At 39.6% G+C, this 22732-nt stretch overlaps 2 protein-coding genes across 3 annotated transcripts in view; one reads left to right on the top strand and one right to left on the bottom strand.

Annotated features, from left to right (window-relative positions):
- Positions 1 to 22732, top strand: part of LOC117413226 (dedicator of cytokinesis protein 2-like) — an 83814-nt gene that overhangs the window by 38309 nt on the left and 22773 nt on the right. The gene's annotated exons all lie outside the window — the stretch shown is intronic.
- LOC131699639 (protein INSYN2B-like) lies at positions 870 to 17239 on the bottom strand. Its single transcript, XM_058996833.1, has 4 exons — positions 16840 to 17239; positions 6668 to 9108; positions 5263 to 5337; positions 870 to 1871 (listed from the first exon to the last, which is right to left on the bottom strand). The coding sequence occupies exons 2-4, from the start codon at positions 7822 to 7824 to the stop codon at positions 1667 to 1669; spliced, it is 1437 nt and encodes a 478-aa protein (XP_058852816.1). The 5' UTR covers positions 7825 to 9108; positions 16840 to 17239; the 3' UTR covers positions 870 to 1666.

Here is a 22732-nt window from a genome sequence, read left to right on the forward strand (position 1 = left end):
AGACAACATTACAACTTATAATACCCATTTATGATCGCTAATAACGTCCTCTGGGTATTGTCGGCTATTGTCGGCTACAAACTTTTGCCATTTCTGCAGATAAATAACTGAGGGTGAACATGAACATAATTTCTATTTTTAGTTTTGTATTTGTATATGCTTTCTGAGAGCAGTTTGTTTTTGTCATTACGTGGGGCAGTTGTAAGCAACACTCTCTCCAGAAGGAAGAACAGAGGCACACATCGCTGTTGTTTTCCTGTTCTCTGAGTGTTCACCAGCCTCTCCTGCCAGCTCACCACCATCCAGTCCTATTGACTTTGTGGGGCAGCTAGTGTTTCTTTGGGTGAGGACACAGAATCTGCAAGATGTTTAAATTCTGTGGCAATGTAATCCATTTTTAGACTGTTCCTTTTGAAACATGGAATTTGTGCAATCTTGCTGCCAACTGAACACCTGAGCCCTCTCTCAATGTCAGTCATATGTGCTGTCTGGCCTATTGGAAATCAAAATGACATGCAACAGAGAGACGTGGTTAGAGCTGAGGACTGGGAGTCAGGTCCCAGGCCATCCATTGAATTAGTATGTGTCCCTGTTACATTGTTTTATCATTGCAGGCCATCCTTATAAATACAGAATAACAATGTAAAACCGATAAGCCCTCTATGTGATGCACTGCCTTAACTCCAACACAGTCACATCACATTTCCTCTGTATGCCATGTGAGTGATATAAAACCTGTGGGATCTATCGGAAGAAGGATTGCTGTCGAATCTCCCCAAATCCTCTCTCTTTCTTTTGCTTTTTCAATATATATGTATATTAGAAAGGCATACTCGTACAGCAGTGACAGAGGCATCATTTTTTTTTAAATACACTTTTATTATATTTTTTCTTTTAATAACAAACAGTTCCAAAAAAGTTAAGAATTACAGTGAAAATCTTATCACTAAATCACCTAGAAAAATATTCAACCGTTTTGTTTTGTTTGTAGACATATAAAAAATAAGTGGCACGAATTACAATGTAATTACAATTACAATGTAGTTACAATTTATATGTCACCCCACTTGTAATAAACGTATCACTGCAGGGTGCTGCAGGACATTCAACTCACTCATGAATAATGCAGACTGCTCTGGTGGAAGCCACCCCCCTCTTTGACAGTTTAAGGAACAGGATTGGATGACATGAATAGCAAGGGAGGAGCCACAATACAATTAGCTTGAACATGTATAAAGCCTTGTGCTTTGCTTTATAACAAATTGGAATTAAAAACATTAAATGCATTGCTCTATAATATACTGGGGGGGGGGGGGGATTAAACATTTAAAACAAATAAATTAAAATCTGTATTAGCTTGTAAAGAGAACAAAAACTGCATTTGTTTGTTTGACTATGAATGACTCTATAAAGCAGAAGTCAATAGTGTTGGCTTTCCACCAGTGACATATCTCATCTTGCTCTTATGGGTGCGGTGAACTGAAACTTAGCTAGAAGTTTAATTGGTTTCAGTTTCATAATTAAAGACATTGTTGGAACAAAGAACGTGGACTGGAAGGACCAAAGTTGCCTTCCTTGACTGATACAGTTAAAAGAAGAAGAATGAATGTATTGTTGGAAGATGATTGCTCTGTGATGGGGTGCCTCCGAAGCAGAGGCAGAGCGTCTACAGCCACCAGAAGCATTTCTTCCGCAGTTTTTTAGACTTGCTCTTGGCTCGGTGCCCCACAGTGGGCTGCGGTGGTGTGGCTGGCTCTGTTTTTAGGGGTGGTGGTTTTGGGGGACTCTCTGCCTCCTTTTCCAGTGACTTTTCCACTGATTGCATGACCCCCTGAAATCCACACTCTTGTTGCCTGAAGTCATGCTCCACACTGGAGATAATACACAAAGGTGTTGCAGCAAAATGACAATGCATGAATGACATCATTTCAACTACATTACAAGTTTGTAAACTGACTGAAATTGAAGCACAGCTCATACAGAACAGTTCATGGCAGCACTAGTAGATACCTAGACAAACAATACTTTTAATTCCACTGCAGCTGCTGCTTTTGAAAGCAAGATGTTTAATGGTTATTGGTAGTTCACTGGCTTAAATCGATAGGAGCTTGAGTGTTTGATTCACCAAAGACAAATAGATGGCTATATGGCTGAATGAATATTTTTTCAAAGTAATAGTCAATTTAGTGTTTTGTGTAAATTTACCTAAATATTTGTAGGTCAACTAGGCATTTTTAAGTTTTGCGTTTTTACTCTCCTTCTCTCAAATTATAATTTACTTAATTAGCTTTAACATTTTTTAACTTATTCAAACCGAGATAATCAACATGATCCAGTTTGAAAGTCAGCCAAAGTCTTCTTTAAACACACTGAATCTTCAGCAATACTAAAATAAACAGGCAAACAAACGTTTCAACAAAACATCTTTTTGAATGTGCTCAGACGGTGTGAGCCAACATGGAATTGACATAGCAGCATCATAGACATTGAAAAAGCCATTTTGTCAATAATGAATTTACTAGGGTATATTTTAATGATCTTAACAGTTGCTAGCCTTTAATACTTTAGCACTGACATTTTATTTCACTGTATTTGTATTGTATAAGAACTTGTTGCTCAGTATAGCTGTATAAGCACTCGTTGCTCAGTACAAGTAGCCCTGTTATTACAGTGAAGGGAACCTGAGAGATGCTTCAAAACCACAGTGGAGTGGCTGCCAGTTATCTCGCTCTGTGTGCAACTAAGGTGATCAATTCAACACACATCTGTTTTGCATTTTTAGCAAAAATCCAAACTGAGAGTTTCGCCCTGACATCAATCAGTGGCTTCCCAGTGCAGAACGCAGCCTAGCTCGACAGAGTGACAGCAGGTCCTAATCCCTACCCTTATCTCATTATATCCAGGCTCAGCGTGCAGATGCCACCAGTCTCCAGTTCAATAGCTGATCAGATCAGGTGGCCTCTTTACGGCTGCACTGGGATCAAAATATTTGGTCTGGCACTCCACAGCAGTCATACATTGAATGAGGTTCCAGCTTTTATTGTACAGACTAGAAAAAAAACTGCTTGCCCTGCTGTATCAAACTACAAAGAAATAAGGATTGACAGGTTTATTATGAAGGGGGAATCCATTTCCACCTCTGCAGTGCTTCAGCACTGTATTAATTCACTACATTCTCATCTGTCCAGCACTGTCACCCTGCATCTTAACCCTTTGTCAATAATAAGGTTCTCACAGAAGGTGGAAAGGGGTGCAGATGCACCCCACGTACATAAACGTGGTCAAGTTATAATTTCAAACCAAAAAAAACCCCACAAAACTGGTTTATATTATTATTTAAACCATGTTTAATTGAATTCATGTTCAAGTGCCAAGCAGTACTATCAACAGTAAATGCCTTTGAAATGCCACAAACACAAAATAACTATAACAATAAATATGATATTGTACTTAAAAAACCAACAAACAGTTTGTCAGCACCTACTTGTGCTCCCAAATGAAATGATGTCCACAAAGAGAACGTACATACATTACAAAAATAGGCAGAAAGCTGATGTTTTATACATACATCGACACGCATTCTAAGATTGGAAATTGACAACATAGGGCTTAAAATCAAGCTGTAGGGCAAAATCAATCATTTTCTAAGCGATGCGCCATTTCTACATCTCCCCCAGCTGTCCAGCAACTCTCAACAATCTATTCTTCCAGAAAGCAGGAGCTGTGATTGTTGTTTGTGAAAAATGTTTTGCAACCCTCTGGAGGCAGAAAGGGGTGCAAAAACACCCCAGGAATGTACCTTGAAGAAGGAATTCTCCCCTTTCCCGAGTCGTATATATCAAAATAAAGGTAGTCAATTAATGTTTTATCACATATATGGATATCCCGGTATCATGAAAGAGCTATGAGAGTTCAGTTCATTTTAAACACACAGAGGTGTATTTGCACCCTTTGCTGCTGACAATGGGTTAATAAGAACTCTTACACACTCTGTATTCAGCTCTCTGAATCACAGTGCATAGGAAAGAGAAATAAACAAACAAGGGAATGCAGATCAGTCAACTGCACTTCTGATTCCCTCGTTGAAATAGTCAAGTTCCGTAACTGTTGCTCGTTATCTTTTTTTTTTTTTTTATTACACTCCGTCTGCATAAACATAAGCAAATTTTAATTCAAACTCATTTTGATATTTAACTGTTTTTGCGGGTTTGTCTTGCATTTATACACTCGCATCATTAAATAACAAGACTGTTAGAAGTAAAAACTGCCTCCTTATATATATTCAGTTCGCCTTGTCTTGGGGATAGAAACGGCAGCTTTGGGTTGAATTTGTGTGGCAACTTTCGCAGGCTTGTTTTCAGTTTGCAAAAAAAAGTCTGGATCCCTATGACGTTAGATTAAGCCAGTCCGGTCCCAGAACACAGCATATTTAAATGATCTTTTAATACCATATATTCCTAGACACCCACTCAGATCACAGAATGCCAGGTTGCTTATTGTCCCACAAATTAAAAAAAAACAAAAAAAAAACACACAGGTAGTAGAGCATTCAGCTATAGGGCCCCACAACTCAGGAATGATCTGCCTAGCTCTGTAAGGGAAGCACCAAGTGTCACTGCTTTTAAAACGAGATTAAAAACACACTTTTGATTTGATTTTATTGCTTTTCTTGCATTCTTTTATTAATATTTGTCAAAGTTTGTATTCATGCAAAGCGCTTTGCGTAAATTTTTATTGTAAAATGTGCTATATTAAAAATACAAATTATTATTATTACAACCCTATTTTTTGTCTTAGGGGAAATGTAAAGTTCATAAACTAGAGCAAGACTGCATTTTGTGACTTCTTTAAATGTAAGTGTAGCACTTCAAACATCACAGCACAGGTAGATACACAGCTGGTCCAGGTTATCACTAAAGTAATGTGAAACTTACAATTGAGCCTTACACTAATTACTAATGCTATTTAAGGCTGTACTGCTAGATTTAAAGTGAGTTTGTTTCAAGATTAACAGTGTCAATTCATATAATTATGTTATTCAGTTTGTCCTTCAGCTGTAACATGCTTTTGAAGATGAGATGCTCTTGTTTTAAAACAGGTGTCTGCATTCCAGGAACCAACCTAAATAAATATTTGTTAATAACAGATTATTCTAGCAACAACGCAACAGGACAGTACTGCAACAGATTTAAGGGAGAGGGAGGCAATTGATTTTCCATGACAATGTTTTTCTACTCTTGAAAAAGAGGATGTCTAAGTTACCTGTAAACGATGCAGGCTGTTTTCTGACAGGTGGTACAGTTATTGAGGTCCTGGCCTGTTCGGTAGGAACACCGTCTGAAATACAAAAGCAGAAACATTTCCCCTAATTGGTAGAGACAGATGGAGCAGATGCTGCAACCTAGGGATCAAGTTGAATTAAAAGAGAACAGTAATGAAATATTGGATATTTTAATCTGTTATCTGGACTGGTGGTTAAAGATGAGGGGATGAGAGGCGGTATGACGAGGTAATAGCTGTAGGACTGAGAAGCAGGGTAGGTCAGTGGTTAGAGCCAAGGGATTGGGAGGCTATGTATAGTCATTTGAGCTGAAGGTCAGGATACAGTCGCATGTTTGAGGGTAACTATGAAGGATAGTTTTCTGTAGTGCTATCGATCCCTGCACAAAGTAAGTTAATGAAGCGGAAGTTTGAGCGCAGTGACTGAACAATTCTCAAAATCAGCCGTTGGCAGAAACTGTAGTGTCTGCCTAGAATAGAGTACCCTTCATTGGCAGTTATCAAGGACAGCGAGAGGCGCAGGTACAGTACATTACACAAAGTACACACGAGAGAGGGGACCAGCAATAAACCAATGAGAACCAATGTCACTTCTCGCTTCAAACTGCACCATTGTCAACTTGATTCACAGTTTCTGGCACGGCTCCTTCTAGTGGGAACACGAAGATAGCTGCAGACTTGAAGACAGGATCAATACATATTATAAGAACGGGGCAGTGTGAGATTCCAGATACAGTTACAAATACAGGTATATTAGACACTAGTAGCTTCACTGCAGTTATATTAGGAGGCTATGTGGTCCAGTGGTTAAGGAAAAGGGCTTGTAACCAGGAGGTCATCGGTTCAATTCCCACCTCAGCTACTGACTTGTGTGACCCTGACCAAGTCACTTAACCTCCTTGTGCTCCATCTTTCGGGTGAGATGTAGTTGTAAGTGACTCTGCAGCTGATGCATAGTTCACACACCTTAGTCTCTGTAAGTCGCCTTGGATAAAGGCATCTGCTAAATAAACAAATAATAATATTATGTATTACATGCACTTAGCAATACATTCTGTGATTGGAAGGATTACTATGTTAACCTTTTTTGTCCCTGTGGTTGCAGTAAGTTTTGTATCAAGGGTATGTATGATAGTTCAGACTGCATCTTTTATTAGCCTTTCCCAATGACCCTGGCAAGCCAATTTTGTTTTTAAAGTAGTTTTAAAGTAGTAGAGGCCCAAGATTTGTAACACTTTGTGCTTTGTGCTTGTCTTTTCTGGTCATATTGGGGCCCCCTTTTGATTTTGATTATAGATTACATCAATATTGTAATGTTAAATGCATCAACAAAAATTACAGTCTGATTGCATGAATATGAGTATGCATATTAAAGACCATCCCTGACCCCTCGCTGAGTGCCTTGCTCCTCTCCAAGTCCTGGATGACATTGAGGAGCACTTTGATCTTCTCCTGGTTGGAGTGGAGGCACTCCTCCACGGTGTGCAGCCTGCCCTCCAACGCTGCAGGACCCCCGTTAGCCAAGGGAGAAGGGGGAGTGTTCAGGGCCGCAGTTCCAGGCCCATGCTGCGGGACCTCTACGTGGCAGTGTGGAGCAGAGGAGTCTTGGTCCTGGCCATGGCCCAAAGTGCCCTCCCTTCTCCTGGGACAGGTGCCCTTCCAACCTGGAAGACCAGAACCTTGGCATTTGCCATGCTGGAGCAGGGAGGAAATGACCATTGAAGGCTTCTGCTGCTGTGTTGAGCTTGGATCCCCAGTACACTCCTCACACCTGTGGGAGGCGGCTCTGTGTTCATCAGTGTTGCAGTTCTGAGTCTGGATGTGTTTAAAAGAAAGTCCTCTCTGACTCTGACCTGACTGGCTGGCTGTAGTGTGTATGACAACAGGTTCAAGGCAGATCCTATGGGCACTGTTAACTTTCTGCAGAGGCTCTGCCAATTTGGGCTGGCACAGTTGTGAACTGTTTGTAGGGGGTGCTGTTGCTGTCTTTTTGGTGACTGCTTTAAACCTTTCTCTTTGAATAACCACCCCCATTCTGACCTGAGAGGCCACACACTCTTTAGCATGACTAGAAACACCTCTTAGTCCATCTTGGTTGCCAGCAATTCCTTGGAAATCACTCGAAATCCCTTGCACTTTGTTCTTGGGGTCCACAGACCCTCTATTACACAATGTCCGGATGCTGCTCCTCCTGCTGACTGGCCCTACTCCTGCAAACTGCCCTGATTGGCTTGCCTGTGTGGGAGGGGGTAACTCAGCTCGTCTCCTCCTTCTAAAGGAAGGGTACTGCGCGTTTAGGCTGGGTGAGGTCTGGATTGCTACATTCCGCAGGCCGGGTGCCAGGGGAAAGGTTAGGGAGCCCCATCGCTGTGGTGACAACCCCAGAGATGTTTCCCCTCCTTCCCTACTCGCCTCCTGGAATCGCACTTGTCCAGAATGAGACTTGCCCTCCTTCATTTCCTCAAAACCTCCTCCTTTCCAACCCCGACCAGCTGCAGATGGGCAGCCTAGCTCTGGTACTGGATTGGTCTCCTTCCTCCCCATTCCTGACCCAATCAGGGACACGAATCTGGAAAGCAGTCTCCACCCCCCTCCTCCGCCTCCTCCTTGCTCCTACCCCCGCAGGTCAGTCCTTGTTCCACAGGGGGCGCTGTTACTAAAGGAGTCTCTGAGGCAGGAGAGGGTGCCCCAAAACTGTACCAACAAGACAGGCAGGGACACACACATTGCCAGCACAGTAGGGATGCAGAGAAGTAAGGAGATCAGTGCAAAAAACACTGAAAAAAGTGAGGCAGTCCAATTAAGACAGTTAAATGTTAAATTGGCATGTCTCTGTGAACAGCTTTTTGATAACTGTATCCCCTCTCAGCAAGGCTGTCACTGGATATTTACAAGTAGCTGTACTGGGGACAGTGTTCTGTTCTCAGTATCCAAATGGGTAGGTCTGTAAAACGCTAAACAGTTTGTTTCTGAAATATTTCTTCAGAAACAGGCAGACACAAAGATTTAGCAACATACACAGTGAAATAACAGTCTGAATCTGTAAGTCTTGTTGCTAGTTTTTTTTTTTTTTTAATAGTTGTTTTAATCACTTGTAATGATACAAGTAATGATTCTTGGTTGCTTTGTCACCGGTAATAATCTTAGATTAATCCCAAATAGATCTGATATTAAATGATGCATAACCAAGTACAACCAGTACTTTGTAAATGCATCAAAAACAGTGGAGTTGTTTTAAATGGTCTTGTTTAAACTGTTTTTGAAATAAATCAAACAAACAAAATAAATAAGTACCAGCTGTCCAGGCAGTTCCTGATAGCTGGGAAATCAAAATGGAGTTATTCACCCAATGCTTGTTTCTAATGAGTGTAGGAAGCTAACTGTTAAAAAGTTTGGTGAGTCTTTTGCAGCACACATTGAGCACTGATATTGGACTTGATATCCTTATCTATCAGATTCTGTGGCGACATCCTTCCTTAACAGATGATAATCCACCAGAACATAGCAAGAGGATTATTTTGTGGTTATTTGAATTGTTTGTATTTGATAATTGTATATCCCAGAGTTCTCTGAACCATCTTTGTTTTGCCTGAGTTTTCATATCCAGAGCTGCTCCGATGAGGTGAGTGAACTCATTCCTTGCTGGGTGGGGTCTACTTTGCAGCTATGTGTTGACTCCTGTCTTAGCAGATGTAAATATTAAGATATTTTAATTAACAGTGTGAACAGTTCTTGAGTTGGGTGGTGTGAAACTGATGATGGCAGCCAGTCACATGCTACAGAAATGTACCACCTGAGGAATGAAGGTTCAGTCCAGTACAGCCAAACCTAAAGAGGAAAAACAGAAACAAACAAAGTGGGATTGTTAGGTGCCACCAAAAACCATAATAAATAAGACACAACATTCATCTTCCTCAGTATCTAGATCAAACATCACAGCCCTACTGATGTAAAGTTGTTTTGAAACTAATTTGTATAGTGTGAGTATCGACAAGTATTTTGTGCCTGAGTATAATGTCTGCAGGTTCTTAATGACTTAATTTGTTCTTGACATAGAGAAATTAATTAGTGCTGTGCTGTTTGTTACAGACTAATGAGGCCCAACTGCCTTCTTTTAAATGCACCTGTGATTTCCTGGCAGTACAGATATGATTGTTCTGGAAATGTCACAAAGGAAGATTTCTGTCTCTTAGCAGTACCAGCAGGGCCTGTTTAGCACAGCTGACACAAGTGGAAGAAGATTAGAAAGCATCAGGCATTTCCAGCTTGTATGACCAGATCCGCCTATCCAATGTGTAACTCATTGTTCCTATTTATTAATTTATTCTCTCTCCTTGCCCCTTAATTATGAGCACTAAAGCACTCCATTCTCTGTTGTCCAGCACTGTCACCCTCCACATAAAAATCAGCACTAAAACACTTCTTTGTCAGCTTCCCAGCTTTTCAGTCTCGCACCTTGATGAGTACTAAAACACCCCAAGCCTGGATTTTAGTAAGAACTTCAAGCACATAATGGCATTTGAAGAATGAAAGAGAAGACGCAGCGCTACGTCTTTAATTTCTTGATATTGTTCTGGCACCAGGGAAAGGCAGCGTTTGAAAGTACAGGCCTCTCTTTCTCAAATCAGCCCTGAAGTGCATTTCATCAATGGACTGCTGCGAGGGATAACTCAGCATCGAACAATTGAAAACCAAGAATTTTTCTTTTTTTTAATTTAGTCATTGCCAATTCGTTTTTTATTATTTTCTCCCCAATTTGAAATGCCCAATTATTTTTTAGGCTCAGCTCACCACTACCACCCCTGCGCTGACTCGGGAGGGGTGAAGATGAACACACGCTGTCCTCTGAAGCATGTGCCGTCAGCCGCCCGCTTCTTTACACACTGCGAACTCACCGTGCAGCCGCCTCAGAGCTACAGCGTCGGAGGACAACGCAGCTCTGGGCAGCTTACAGGCAAGCCCGCAGGCGTCCGGCCAGACTACAGGGGTCGCTGGTGCGCGGTGAGCCGAGGACACCCTGGCCGACCTAACCCTCCCTCCCCCCGGGCGACGCTCGGCCAATTGAGCACCGCCCCCTGGAAGCTCCCGTCCACGGTCGGCTGTGGAATAGCCTGGACTCGAACTCGCGACGTCCAGGCTATAGAGGGCATCCTGCACTCTAGCGAGTGCTTTTACTGGATGTGCCACTCGGGAGCCCCCAGTCTGTACATTTTTAATAACACCAATAACACTTGAGGGTGTTAAAAAATACATCAGTAAGATATCCTACCGTATCCACCAGGGGCAGAGTGCTGCAGGAAGTTTACACTCCTGTACCAGTTATTAGACATGATTTTTGGGAGCTCTATGAAGACCTTAGGTGTGCTCTATTTCACACCCACGTCAAGTTGCTCTTTAAGATACTTCCTTGCTATCATTGACTGACTAAGTAGTACAGACTATGTGCGCCTCAGTAATTTATTTTGTCAATGCTATACCTATCCACCTCAACATAAGAAACTTTTTTGTTTTTCTGGTCAACAATAAGCCTCAGAAAATAACAATGTGTCTGTATCAAGAGATTCATAACAGTGTAAACACGAGCACCTGACAAGACAATAACTGAGATCTGAGAGCAAGCACATTTATTACAGTACTGAGAACTCAGTACAGTGGATCTGACAGCAAGCACATTTATTACAGTATTGAGAACTCAGTACAGTGAATATGACAGCAAGCACATTTATTACAGTACCGGTATTGAGAACCTAGTACAGATGATCTGACAGCAAGCACTTTTATTACAGTATTGAGAACTCAGTACAGTGGATCTGAGAGCAAGCACATTTATTACAGTATTGAGAACTCAGTACTGGGGATCTGACAGCAAGCACATTTATTACACCACTGAGAGCTCGGCACTGGAGATCTGAGAGTCAGCAAAAGCAATATAATAAAGAGGACTCTGGGGATATGAGAGTCAGCAAATTCAATACAGTACAGAGGAATCAGGTTTGGGGATCCGATCAATACAAAGAACCTGTAGTGGTTAATTAAAACCCAATGAATAACACTTTTCATTCCATATGGAGATGTGTATATGAAGTGGCACTGTGGTATTCTTTTGTGAATGTGAATGAGTATTAGAGATGATCAGAAAGCACTTGTTAATTTATTCGCTATTGGCACAGGCAGACTGTGTGCAGGTCTCCACCCGCTGATCTCTATTGAAAATGAAATGAGCTTCCCAGCAGTCTCATCCAGGCACCAGATATACAGGCACAGGCTCAGGAGGGCTGGGAGATCTTTACGTTTTCCTCAGATTGAATATTTAGAGGTATTTGTCGGGGTTTATCCACCTGAAAGGCTCTTCAAAAGCTCTCTGTCTTTTAGTGGCGTTCAAACTACGAAATAGGTGTAAAGTGTGATTAAAGCGCATAATCATTATTATTAGTAGTAGTAGTAGTATTGTTTTTGCCTTATCAGTGCAGCATAGTGGAAAATAGGGCCCAGTGTATTTTGTCTGATCACAATTGTTTTTGCAGGCTTTTGGAATTACAGCACAAAAATATATTCGAAAGAATGAAAGGACATTTCCAGTCCATACTACAGTAATTTCAGTATGAAACATATGCTTGTCACTGTAGTAATATCTAGTTCTTATTAGAGCAAGGACCTTGTTGTGTCACATTGACTATGAAACAATTAACTATCTCTGTTTCACTGGTATGAGTGGCTCAGAGCTGAAATTGAAAGAAATTCTGTAGTTATGAATTTACTGTATTTACACAAAAAAACAGTCATCCCTGAATCTACTGTATTGCTGCGCTCTGTCTAGGAAATAGACAATATGTAATCGGCTAAGTTTTTGTGTGAATGTCTCACCCTATATATTTAATGCCCTGTGATAAGGGGTGGAGAGACATGGAAGTTGCAATTGAAAACGCCACTCAGGCACACAGGATTTATTTACAATAACAAAAGAAAACCATGTTACTCTACCAGCAATGGCAGCACACAGGGAACGCACAACAGTACAATGTTCGAGAAGAGAAAATACAAAACTGCAAAAGAAAACACTGGGAAAACAAAACTAAGAAATTAAGGTTTGCCAATACCGGTGTAGTGTTATTTTGTGGTTCGGGTTAAAAAGTGGTACACCATGTACTGCGCTTGCCCGGACTTGCACAAATGATTTTAACTCAGAAAATAAGGAAACACCCATCTGAAGTGGGTACGATGTACTGAGCTTGGCCCTTAAAGTTCTTTTTATTATAATTTTTTTTTTAAATTTCAGCAAATGTATGTTACCGATGAGCAACAAATTGGGTTATCTAAAATTGACAGCATTGACAGCGTACCATTTTGTGACATTACACGGGTCCAGTTTTGATGTGCGTACCACATTCTGAAGATGTAGCACTTTCTGGCCCTACACCGGGTAAGCTCTGCTCACGCTATCAGAGAGGTGCCGCTTCAGGAACCTATACTATACTAGTTGGGATTGCTGAATCCTCTAACTAATCTTTATTCTCAAGGTGAAGACACAATCCTAGTTACACACAGTGGTTATGGAAAGGTATTTGACTCAGTTAAGGAGGTTTGTCCCTGCACAAGTAATCAAAAAACATAAACATTGCTATTTCTCAATGAGGGCCTCAGCCTTGCCACATTCCCATAGACCATTCTGGATCTTGTTGTTCACATACCGTACCTGGCTTTTTGGTTTGAAAACCTCACCTATCACAAATTTCAGTTGTTGCCCTGGAGATACGCATCTTCTACTTTGGGTTATTTTATAAATTACAGTGTATGGAGGCACCCTACATTTTCTGCAAATCTCATAACATCCCAATACAAATTGATTTTGTAGCTGACCCCTTATTTCAATACTGTCGTGGGGCTAATGGGGTGCTAGCAGGGGGAGAGCCTTGATGGGCAGAACAGCCTCTTCACACCATCAATATTTCACCAATTCTCATGAGTCTGTTCCGTCTCTCTCCTATGATTCATGTAGTCTTGTAAAGTGAATGAGAGTCTGCACACAGCAGGACTCATAAGTAGAAAGCAGTTCAATTGCAGTCTACCTCAGTTCTGCGGTCGTCTATCCCAGTGTAATCATCTGCATTCAAAGCAGTTAAACTGCAGTTGGTTTCAAGCAGCACTAAGATACTGAAGCTGTAAAATGTATTTTCTCAATGAGACGCATGTTCAATTTTTAATAACCAGCTATTTGAAGTCATGTTTTTTACAGCCTTGTCCACTACTGTCACACACACACACACACACACACACGCACGCACACACACACGCATTTATTTATGCCTCAATACAAAGTTAGAGTCTGCCACTATCAATCGTTCAATGCCTCAGTATGATTGGTTTGTCTGCACCATTAATGTATCAGTTTCTCATTGATATTGTGAATGATAAAATCTAAACCTGGGCAGTAGATATGTATTCTTCTCAACTCAAGTGTATAACCGTATCAGATGTGATATTAGGTGCCACAAGCCACCACAAGCACTAACACATAAACAGACTGAAATAAAATGGACTCACACAAACAGACACACACATGAAAGAAGCCATGAAAACCAGCAGCGATGATTTACAGACAGGGTTTGGAAGTGTTCCCCATCTGATGCAGGGCTGAGCTCTGATCACAGTCTGACTCACTGGCAATCAAAGCTGTGTGGAGTAGCTGGTTTAACAAAGCCACGCCCTCTCTGTCTGTCAAATCGAGGATTTCAAAGTGCCCGAATGCACCGCTGACAGTTCTCTTTTAGATGTGTAAGTATACGTGTGAGCCATATCGTTTGACATTATTATTCCTAAGATAATATCTGTGGTATTTCAGGGTTCCAGCTATTATTTGAATAATAATCGTATTTATTATTATTATTATTATTATTATTATTATTATTATTATTATTATTATTATTATTATTATTTATTTATTTATTTCTTAGCAGATGCCCTTATCCAGAGTGACTTACAATTGTTACAAGATATCACATTATTTTTACATACAATTACCCATTTATACAGTTGGGCTTTTACTGGAGCAATCTAGGTAAAGTACCTTGCTCAAGGGTACAGCAGCAGTGTCCCCACCTGGGATTGAACCCACGACCCTCCGGTCAAGAGTCCAGAGCCCTGACCACTACTATAAACCTTTTCTAGGTATCGCTCTCTGGAAATGACACCAGTTTATTATATTACACATTATAATAGACTCATAACTACTCCATCTAAAATAAAGTTCATGAATTGTGTTTTTTACAGGAGTAAATACTTACCAGGAATTTCTTCAAATCAATGGAATTTATTAAGCATGCAATCACATGATACATTCAGAGAATTAATTAAAGATGCAATAACACAATATGTTCAGAAAATCAAACAAAACAATGACACAGTCAATATTACACTAACACAACATTAAAATAAAAACAAAGCATTAGGAAACAATTTATTAATGAAATGTTAGTTAAATTAGCCTTAGTATATACTGACGATTAAAAAAGCATGCACAAATCACACCAAATCCACGATAACTTAGCTACGCCTGAATGGAGATAGAACTGAAGAGTTATACTTTGTTAAATTCTAATGAGATGGTAGGGAGTCTGGATGAGTAGAGCAGCAAAAAATGTCAAGGTTTCCCGTGGTGCATTCTTATTGTTTAGACTGTGTTTGGGATGTGTCCTAAGAGTGTGTGCATTAACCCAGAATGCAAGGTGATTATAATAGTGAAGGAAAACTTTTAAAAGTATATATTTCCTTTGTGTTATCTTTTATTCTGAATCTCTGTTACACTCCCCTGAATAAATTCATTTTTCTTAGATACGTCAGAATGCATCCCTGATTAAGGTTTTAAATAGGTTCTGTCTTGTCTAGGGATTTGGAGACTGCAGTATTATTAATGTGTTTGTTGGGCATATGAGTGTGAAATTCTTAGATTTCATGGCCGTTGTGATTTTAAATCAAGATGAAATGAGAATATTGCTATTTTTGTTGTTTTTTGTTCTCTTAGTTTTATGCTTATAAGGGTTCATTGGAAGTTTATCCTCTGTGCTTTTTGCAAGGGGCCCCTTTTGTCTTTGTTTGGAATGAGATTGACCAGTTTGCAATCATCATTCTTTGATGTAGAGCTGTTTCTGTTTGGTATGCGTCCATTTCAGTGGTGGTGTTACTGTAAGATTAGAATCACCAAACTAAGCATCTCTGTCTCTGAAGAGGGGTCCTTACTTTAGTGGAAGGGATTTAGAAATTTTTAGTAGACTTTGCTAAATAAAGCTATGATTAATATGACAATATACATGTCATTAATGATAAACAATGGCTAGGGGCTTGGGGGTTCATTCACAAGCCTTTCATGCTTTTTAACTCTGGTGATGTGGGTTTCAATCTGACTGAGGTCACAAGTGATCTAAGTTTCTGGGCTCACCCTACCCCCCACTTCACAAAACCTCCACATTTGTCTGACTCGCTTCAGAAAGGCTCATGACTAAATGGGGTGGTGTAGGTCAAGGTTGATGTGTGCTTTTTTGCATGGGAGATGATCTAAGGGAGGCTGGCTTTACTGTACATGACAATGGTTTGAAATAGAAAGTGATGGACTTTGTTGTATATCATTTAACTGTAATGAGATATGGTGGAACATGTATTAATACCGACAGTAGTGCAGTGTTTTTGGTTCCGTCTCACAATATGTGGGTGTAATGGTGTTTCACCAATAATCAAGGCACAATGAATGATTTCACCTTAACCCCCCAGGAGAGACCTTTGTTTTTCAATGACTGGTCCTAATGGAATATTTGTCTGTGAGCTCCCCGTACACTATAGGGCAAATCTACAAGTCATTAGTTCCCAGAACTGTATTCCAAGTGACTTTTATTTATGGCACTGTCAGCATCCCTTAGGGCTTGGACTGTAAGGTTGATACTGCATAATCTTTTACTGAATGAAATCAAGGGACAGCAGGATTGTGCTACATTTTCTTTCTTGTTCATGTTCATGAAGAGCAATGACAATGGCTACAGTTAAGCACGGTGTTGCAGTGTTGTCTTCCCCAAAATTCGGACACTGCACCTCCTGTCCTGACCTTGCCCTCTGTGCCATTCACTCCAGGGTGCATCTACAGTGCTGAATTGCATGGTAGATTTTTGGTGTGAACTATCTGCAGTATACTAAGAATTAAGCTGAAACCACCAAAATTATTTGGATCATTCCGAGTGTATTCTGTGTTTCTTTCTTTCTTGTGCACATTTATTTCTATTCATATCAGACTAGTGTTTTGGGTCAGCTGCTTTCAATTTGATCATATCTGTTTACCCATGACTGCTTCTCTGGAGGAGCTTTTATAGAAAGTACAGTTATTGCAATTAAATTCATGGCTTCTCAAAAGCATGTTATGACAAGTTGCTATCTAGACCAGCAATACAGCAAAGAAATCGATTACAGGGTGATGCGTGCTGTGAAGAAAAAAAAGTCAGTCTCAGTGTATTTTTTTAATTAAGTATTTACTTCAATTTAATTAGGTGAATGAATGAATAAATCAATTCCTTGACTTACCGGCTGTGTTGCGTTGTGCTATGCTCAAGACAGTCAAAGTGCTGATGGACAGACTGCCTCCGTTCCTATCTCTCCACAGCAGGTGTGCGTCCCCAACTCTCTCCTTTGACTCCAAATTTGATCCGGGTCTCAAAAACACTGACCTTGATTCATATCCTTTTAAAAAAGGGGTTTTGGTACAATATGTGAGTTTAACCCACAAACTTTCCAGACCACATAGGTCCTTTCATCAGATGACTGGTGATCTGAGAAAAAAAAATCCCTTTTAAAATCCGCTGTGTGGATCTGCCCTCTCCCTGTCCCTCCTCAGCACTCACTCAGCTTCCCACAAACAGACCTCAACTCACAGGCTTCTCTGCCAACTGCTTCTGTGGAGGTAAAGGAGTGGAGCATTCCTGGAGTCAGCTAGAGAGAGAGAGAGAGAGAGAGAGAGAGAGAGAGAGAGAGAGAGAGACAGAGAGAGAGAGAGACAGAGAGGTCTCAGCCAGGGAAGGTCTCAAAAGTGCTATCGGATGCCTGCAATGAAGGAAAATAATGGAAAGACTGATTATTCAAATTAGCTTTCTTTTGTGTATCTTTCAAAGAGGGGAGTACAGTATTAAATACATGCACAGCTATAAACACTTGGCCACAGTATCGCCAGTATATTATAACAGTATGCTATTTGTTAACACTAACACTGCATATAATGCCAAGTTACCTTCATCGCTATTGTTGTTCATGTTGACATTTTTTTAAAACCGGGTATAAAAATAGCAGCCCCATATTTCAGTCAGCCCAGATCCTCTCCTTGACTCACCTTGTGAAGTCCAATATGACAGTGCTGCCAACAAGTGAGGACTAAAGCCAAGCCCCGGAAGCCCCAAGAGACCAGCTGAATTGGACTGGCTTTCACAAACTGATAACAATATCCACATTATTCTCAAATGTAAAAACAAATATGGAAAAAGAGGGCTTGGATCCTAGAGATTAAGACTTAGCGGTTGAGGCTGAGGACTTGGAGCAAGGAGAAAATGTCTTGTGGTTAGAGTTAAGGACTAGGTTCCATGAGATCAAGCCTAGTGGTTAGAGGTGAGGACAGGGAGCCAGGAGATCAGGTGTAGTAGTTGGAGCTGAGCTGAGGACTGGGAAGGCTTGGCTACAGGTGAAAATGCCTGTGTTAAGGAGGTGGGGCAGATCTGTATTTTGGGAAGAATTATCTCTTTAGGACCAATTGCCATCACTAGTAACCATGATAATCACAGAATACTCCTACTGCTAAAAATACTGAACATTATGTAAATCACCTCACTCTGCACTCCTAGGAGAAAAACACACCTAATCTGTGCTATGACACAATTTCATTATTAAATGTCACCAAGCCATTTCACAGATTCATTATTCAACCCATAACAAGCCAATAAAAGCAGTATCGCTGGCATCATTCTTATCATCATTATTGTTTTTCTTATTGCGGTTCTTAAGATTATAATTATTACTCCAACATGCTTCTAAAGGGAAGCTGTAATCTGTGCAAGCAGAATCCTTTCCAAAAGCCTCTGCCATATTCTTTATCCCTCTGAGTTTCAGGGGCTTGTAAGACAGTGCCTGTCGACTGTCTTCAGCAGGAGAGAGCAATGGGAGTGAGTGGCTAACTCTAATAATACTAGAACACCCTTTGCCAACAAGAGTCTATTCAAGCTTACTAACATAGTTTTTCACTCGAATGGTAATATATCCATCTCTCTTGCTTGACTGTTCTTATTCACATTTGTGATTACATCACTTTTATCCTTAATAAAAAAGCTCAGTGACTGCTTTGAAATGGACCCATCACAAGCTCAGGCTTACTATATGCCTTCACTTATGGGCCAAGTTTTGTTGAACACCCTTTTAAAAGCATGACATTAGAGGGACTGTCTTCCAAATAAAAGGGTTCAAGCTGCTTTAAGAAATAACAGGCTCTATTCACAAAGTTTCATTTATATGGAATGTTTTTTTTTAAGCCTCTGTTGAAGGATTACATTAAATTTGGCCAGTAAAACTCTTGGAGTGTGAACATTTCATTTCAATGGGAAATATCAAACAAACTCACTGTGCCCCCAGTGGTCATATTTACACATTACAGAAGTTCCACTTGCAGAGGATTGCCCAGACTGCCCAGTAGGTTTGGTACCTTTATTAAACATGCCAAAAACAGTAATACATTATTAAAGGATACATAAGGACCTTTTTATTTTATTGTGTTACATGTTCCCATTAGATGCTACTGTTTACGTAAGGTGTGTGTATTGTTTTAATAGGTTTTTTTTTTTGTTTTTTTTTTTACATTTGACCACTTTTTTAAACTTTTAAATTGCATTCCCTGCCTCGAAGATGGCTTCACATGTACCTGCATGGACCTCTTAGAACTACATCTCCCATCATCCTCCTGCTCACTGGTAAATCCATCCCAGTTACATATGTGAGCAGGAGGATGATGGGAAATGTACATGTGAAGCCATCTTGAGGCAGGGAATGCAATTTAAAAGTTTAAAAAGTGGTCAAAATGTAAAAAAAATAAAATAAAAAATAAAAAATTAAAAAATTAAAACAATATACACACCTTACGTAAACAGTTGTAGCAACACATGGGAATACAATAAAATAAAAAGGTCCTTGAGTACCCTTTAAGAACACATATAATGGGGGAAAAATATTTCCTAATATTACAGTTCTGTTTAAGATTTGTGGATTGGGTTGTTCTGATTTTCCAAACAGCGAACGCCCAGGGAGTTTGAGCTTCTTGTCCTTCAGGCTCTGTTACCTGGCTCCTTTCAAGACAGAGACACTTCATAAGAAATTCCCTTTTTTTATGCCACACATATATGAGGCTGCTGTACTGCAAAACATTGCAAGCTATTCCAGGTCACAAATGTTTCAATTACAGACATTCTTAGGTGAACGCTCACAGAAGCCAATTAAGCTATCCTTGTAGTGAACGTCTCTATTCCTTCCAGGTGCATGCACACCCAATTATAGAACAGTTTGTCATGAAGAATTAAAATCCTGCGAGTATTATGTGAGTGAAGAATGGTGAGGCCTAGGATTGTGAGATAATTAAAAAAACTATTTGAACATAATTTAGATATTTTATTTAACATTGTGTAATCAAAGAAACTACAAAAGGATATTGCAAACGTCTAACAGAAGCCATAATAGTAGTACAGCATTTCATGTTACACTTCGAAATGTCACATTTTTCAACTGTGGCCATAGCTCTACAGCTGATACTTATTTACTTAGCATACAGTATGTAGCTTGCAGTTGACGTCCCAGTTAATAAAGAGCCATGCATTTACAGCACTGTGGTTTTCATTTTGTTGAAGTAAGAATACTTTGATCTCAACAAAGATAACAATAAACAAGAATTTGTTTGTTTTATTTTCCTAGAAAGAAACCAGGGAAAACAGACATGTGGACTATTGTAGCTCTAGGGCAGTTGTATTTTCTTTCAGTGCAACTGCTATTGTGCACATATACTCTGTTGTATGCCTGTAAATATGTTTTTCAATTAAAAATAAATAAATAAATACTAATAATAATAATAATAATAATAATAATAATAATAATAATAATAATAATAATAATAATAATAATAATAATCTTTAGCTGACTGAATGATTGTTTTTGAGTAGTCTCCTCTCACAAAGGGAAGTCTCCCATGGGGAGCTGTCAGAACACATTGTCTGCATGCCCATCCTGTGAACAGACCTCTCCCACGGCTCAATGGCAGTTCTGTTTTCAAGATATTTTAGCAGATATTTCTATGTCAGTCACATTAATTCAGTTCAGTATAGAGAACTCAATACCGGGGATCTGAGAGTTGGCAAATTCAGTTAAAGTATAGAGAACTCAGAACTGGGGATCTGAGAGCTAGCAAATTCAGTACAGTATAAATAACTCAGTACTGGGTATCTGAGAGACACTCGTATTAGGATGAATCCACTCAGGCATCTATATGTTAGTGATTCCTTAACTCTGTTCTACAGGAGCTGGGGAATCAAAGACTTGTTTGTGAGATCGTCAGTCATGGGGGAATTTAGCTAGGTCAGAGTAAGTAGCTTATTAGAATTACCTTTTTATATTTCTCTTGCTGTTTTATGGTGTCTGCAGTCGTTCTGGTTGTTTTGGGGTTCTGTTGCTTCAAATTGAGTTGTCATTTTTCTCCAAATTGCTTTTGGCACCCGGAATGGAACATTCTTGTACTAGAATTTTGATGTCACCGTACAGTCATTTTACTATACTTTTCTAGGTTTTTGAAAATGTGCGTTCCAAGAGTGGAACACCTGGAGGGGGTAGGCCAGTGCCACTTTGGTACAATTAACATCGTTTCATGAGTCAAAATGCGTCAAATTCAGTTAGGGTTGAAGAATCCTCATCTTACTGAGACAGGAGTACACTTCCTCATCCCCTACAATACCATTGCAAGTCTTGTGTTAAGCAAGGCTTATGACAGAATTTCACAACAAATAAGGCAGAGCCAATGAAACGCGATATGAGTTGATTCATATGATTGTGGGTTATAGCTTTATCAATAGATTTATTTTTTAATTTGTTCATGTATGTATGTATGCATGTATGTATGTATGTATTTTTTGCCTGAAAGATAATTTGTTCAACATTATAAAGCAGGAGCTGGCAGGAGGACTGGAGTGAGAGATTTATTACCGTGCTCAGAGATAATTTTATTGCTTCTCGTTGTTTGGTGAGACGTCGATGTCTGTGACCCCAGACTTTGTATAGTACAGGTTTAAAGCACACAGCCTCAGACTGAGGTGAGGGGTAGGCGAGATAGCCACCTGGCAGCAGCTTGACAGAGACACTCTTGAATGAGACCAAGAATGAGGTCTGATTAACAAACACTAGACCACACACAGCTGGGGACAACCACAGAGTCAGAATATATATATATATATATATATATATATATATATATATATATATATATATATATATATATATATACACATGTTAGTGTGTATATAGTTTAGCTATTATATGGCTTGCGCTTTGGTGTTTCCTTGTTTTAAGGTCCTGGTTTTTAATTTTAAAAAAATTAAAATGTCATTTCCACCCTGAGGGCAGTATATTTGCCCTGTAGTTTATTGCTTAAGTATATGTGTAGTCAGTCTCAGTTATTCCTTAAACTGCCAACTAATATTAGAATCTCTACTAATCTGTCATCAGTGCATAACTGTGGAAATGCTGACATTTAAACAGAAAGATCACACAGCAACTAAAGATTAATATCCCAGGAATGGATCCTCTCAGATCCCTAGCATTTAGGTCTCTATTGAATTTCACACTGTTAACTTTCCTACACTGTATTGAATTTGCTAGCTCCCAGATCACTAGCACCAAGTTCTCTATCCTGAATTTGCTGTCTCTCAGAGTACTGTGTATTGAATTTGTAATTTGATCTGTAATTGACTGTCAGATTGTAGTGTTGATGTATTATATATTTTATTTTAGCGTTACTCGAGTGGAACAATCTGCATATCAATTATAACTATAATAAAGTTTCACGTAAGGAGAACCATACTTTTTTTTTTTTTTTTTTTTTTAATAATGGAATTGTTTATCATCTCAGTATAACTTCAACATTTAATAATCAAGGTCTTAAAAAATAACCTGCCCTTATTTTTTCACAAGTGACGTAGGGTATCTGTGGTCCGTGTACATTCCGGCCAATAGTTTTTGCATTCTGAGTCGGAAATCGGAAAACCAGAAAACGACTCGTTTTTCTATTTCGGTTTTTCATAAAAACAAAAATGGACCCGTTTTTCATTTTCCAACTTCTGAGTTTAAAATACAAAAACTGATTCAGACTTGTTTTCCCATTTTTCATATTGCTTTTTGTAACGAAGTATTC

Source organism: Acipenser ruthenus, chromosome 23, assembly GCF_902713425.1.
Source record: "Acipenser ruthenus chromosome 23, fAciRut3.2 maternal haplotype, whole genome shotgun sequence".
Lineage (NCBI taxonomy): Eukaryota > Metazoa > Chordata > Actinopteri > Acipenseriformes > Acipenseridae > Acipenser > Acipenser ruthenus.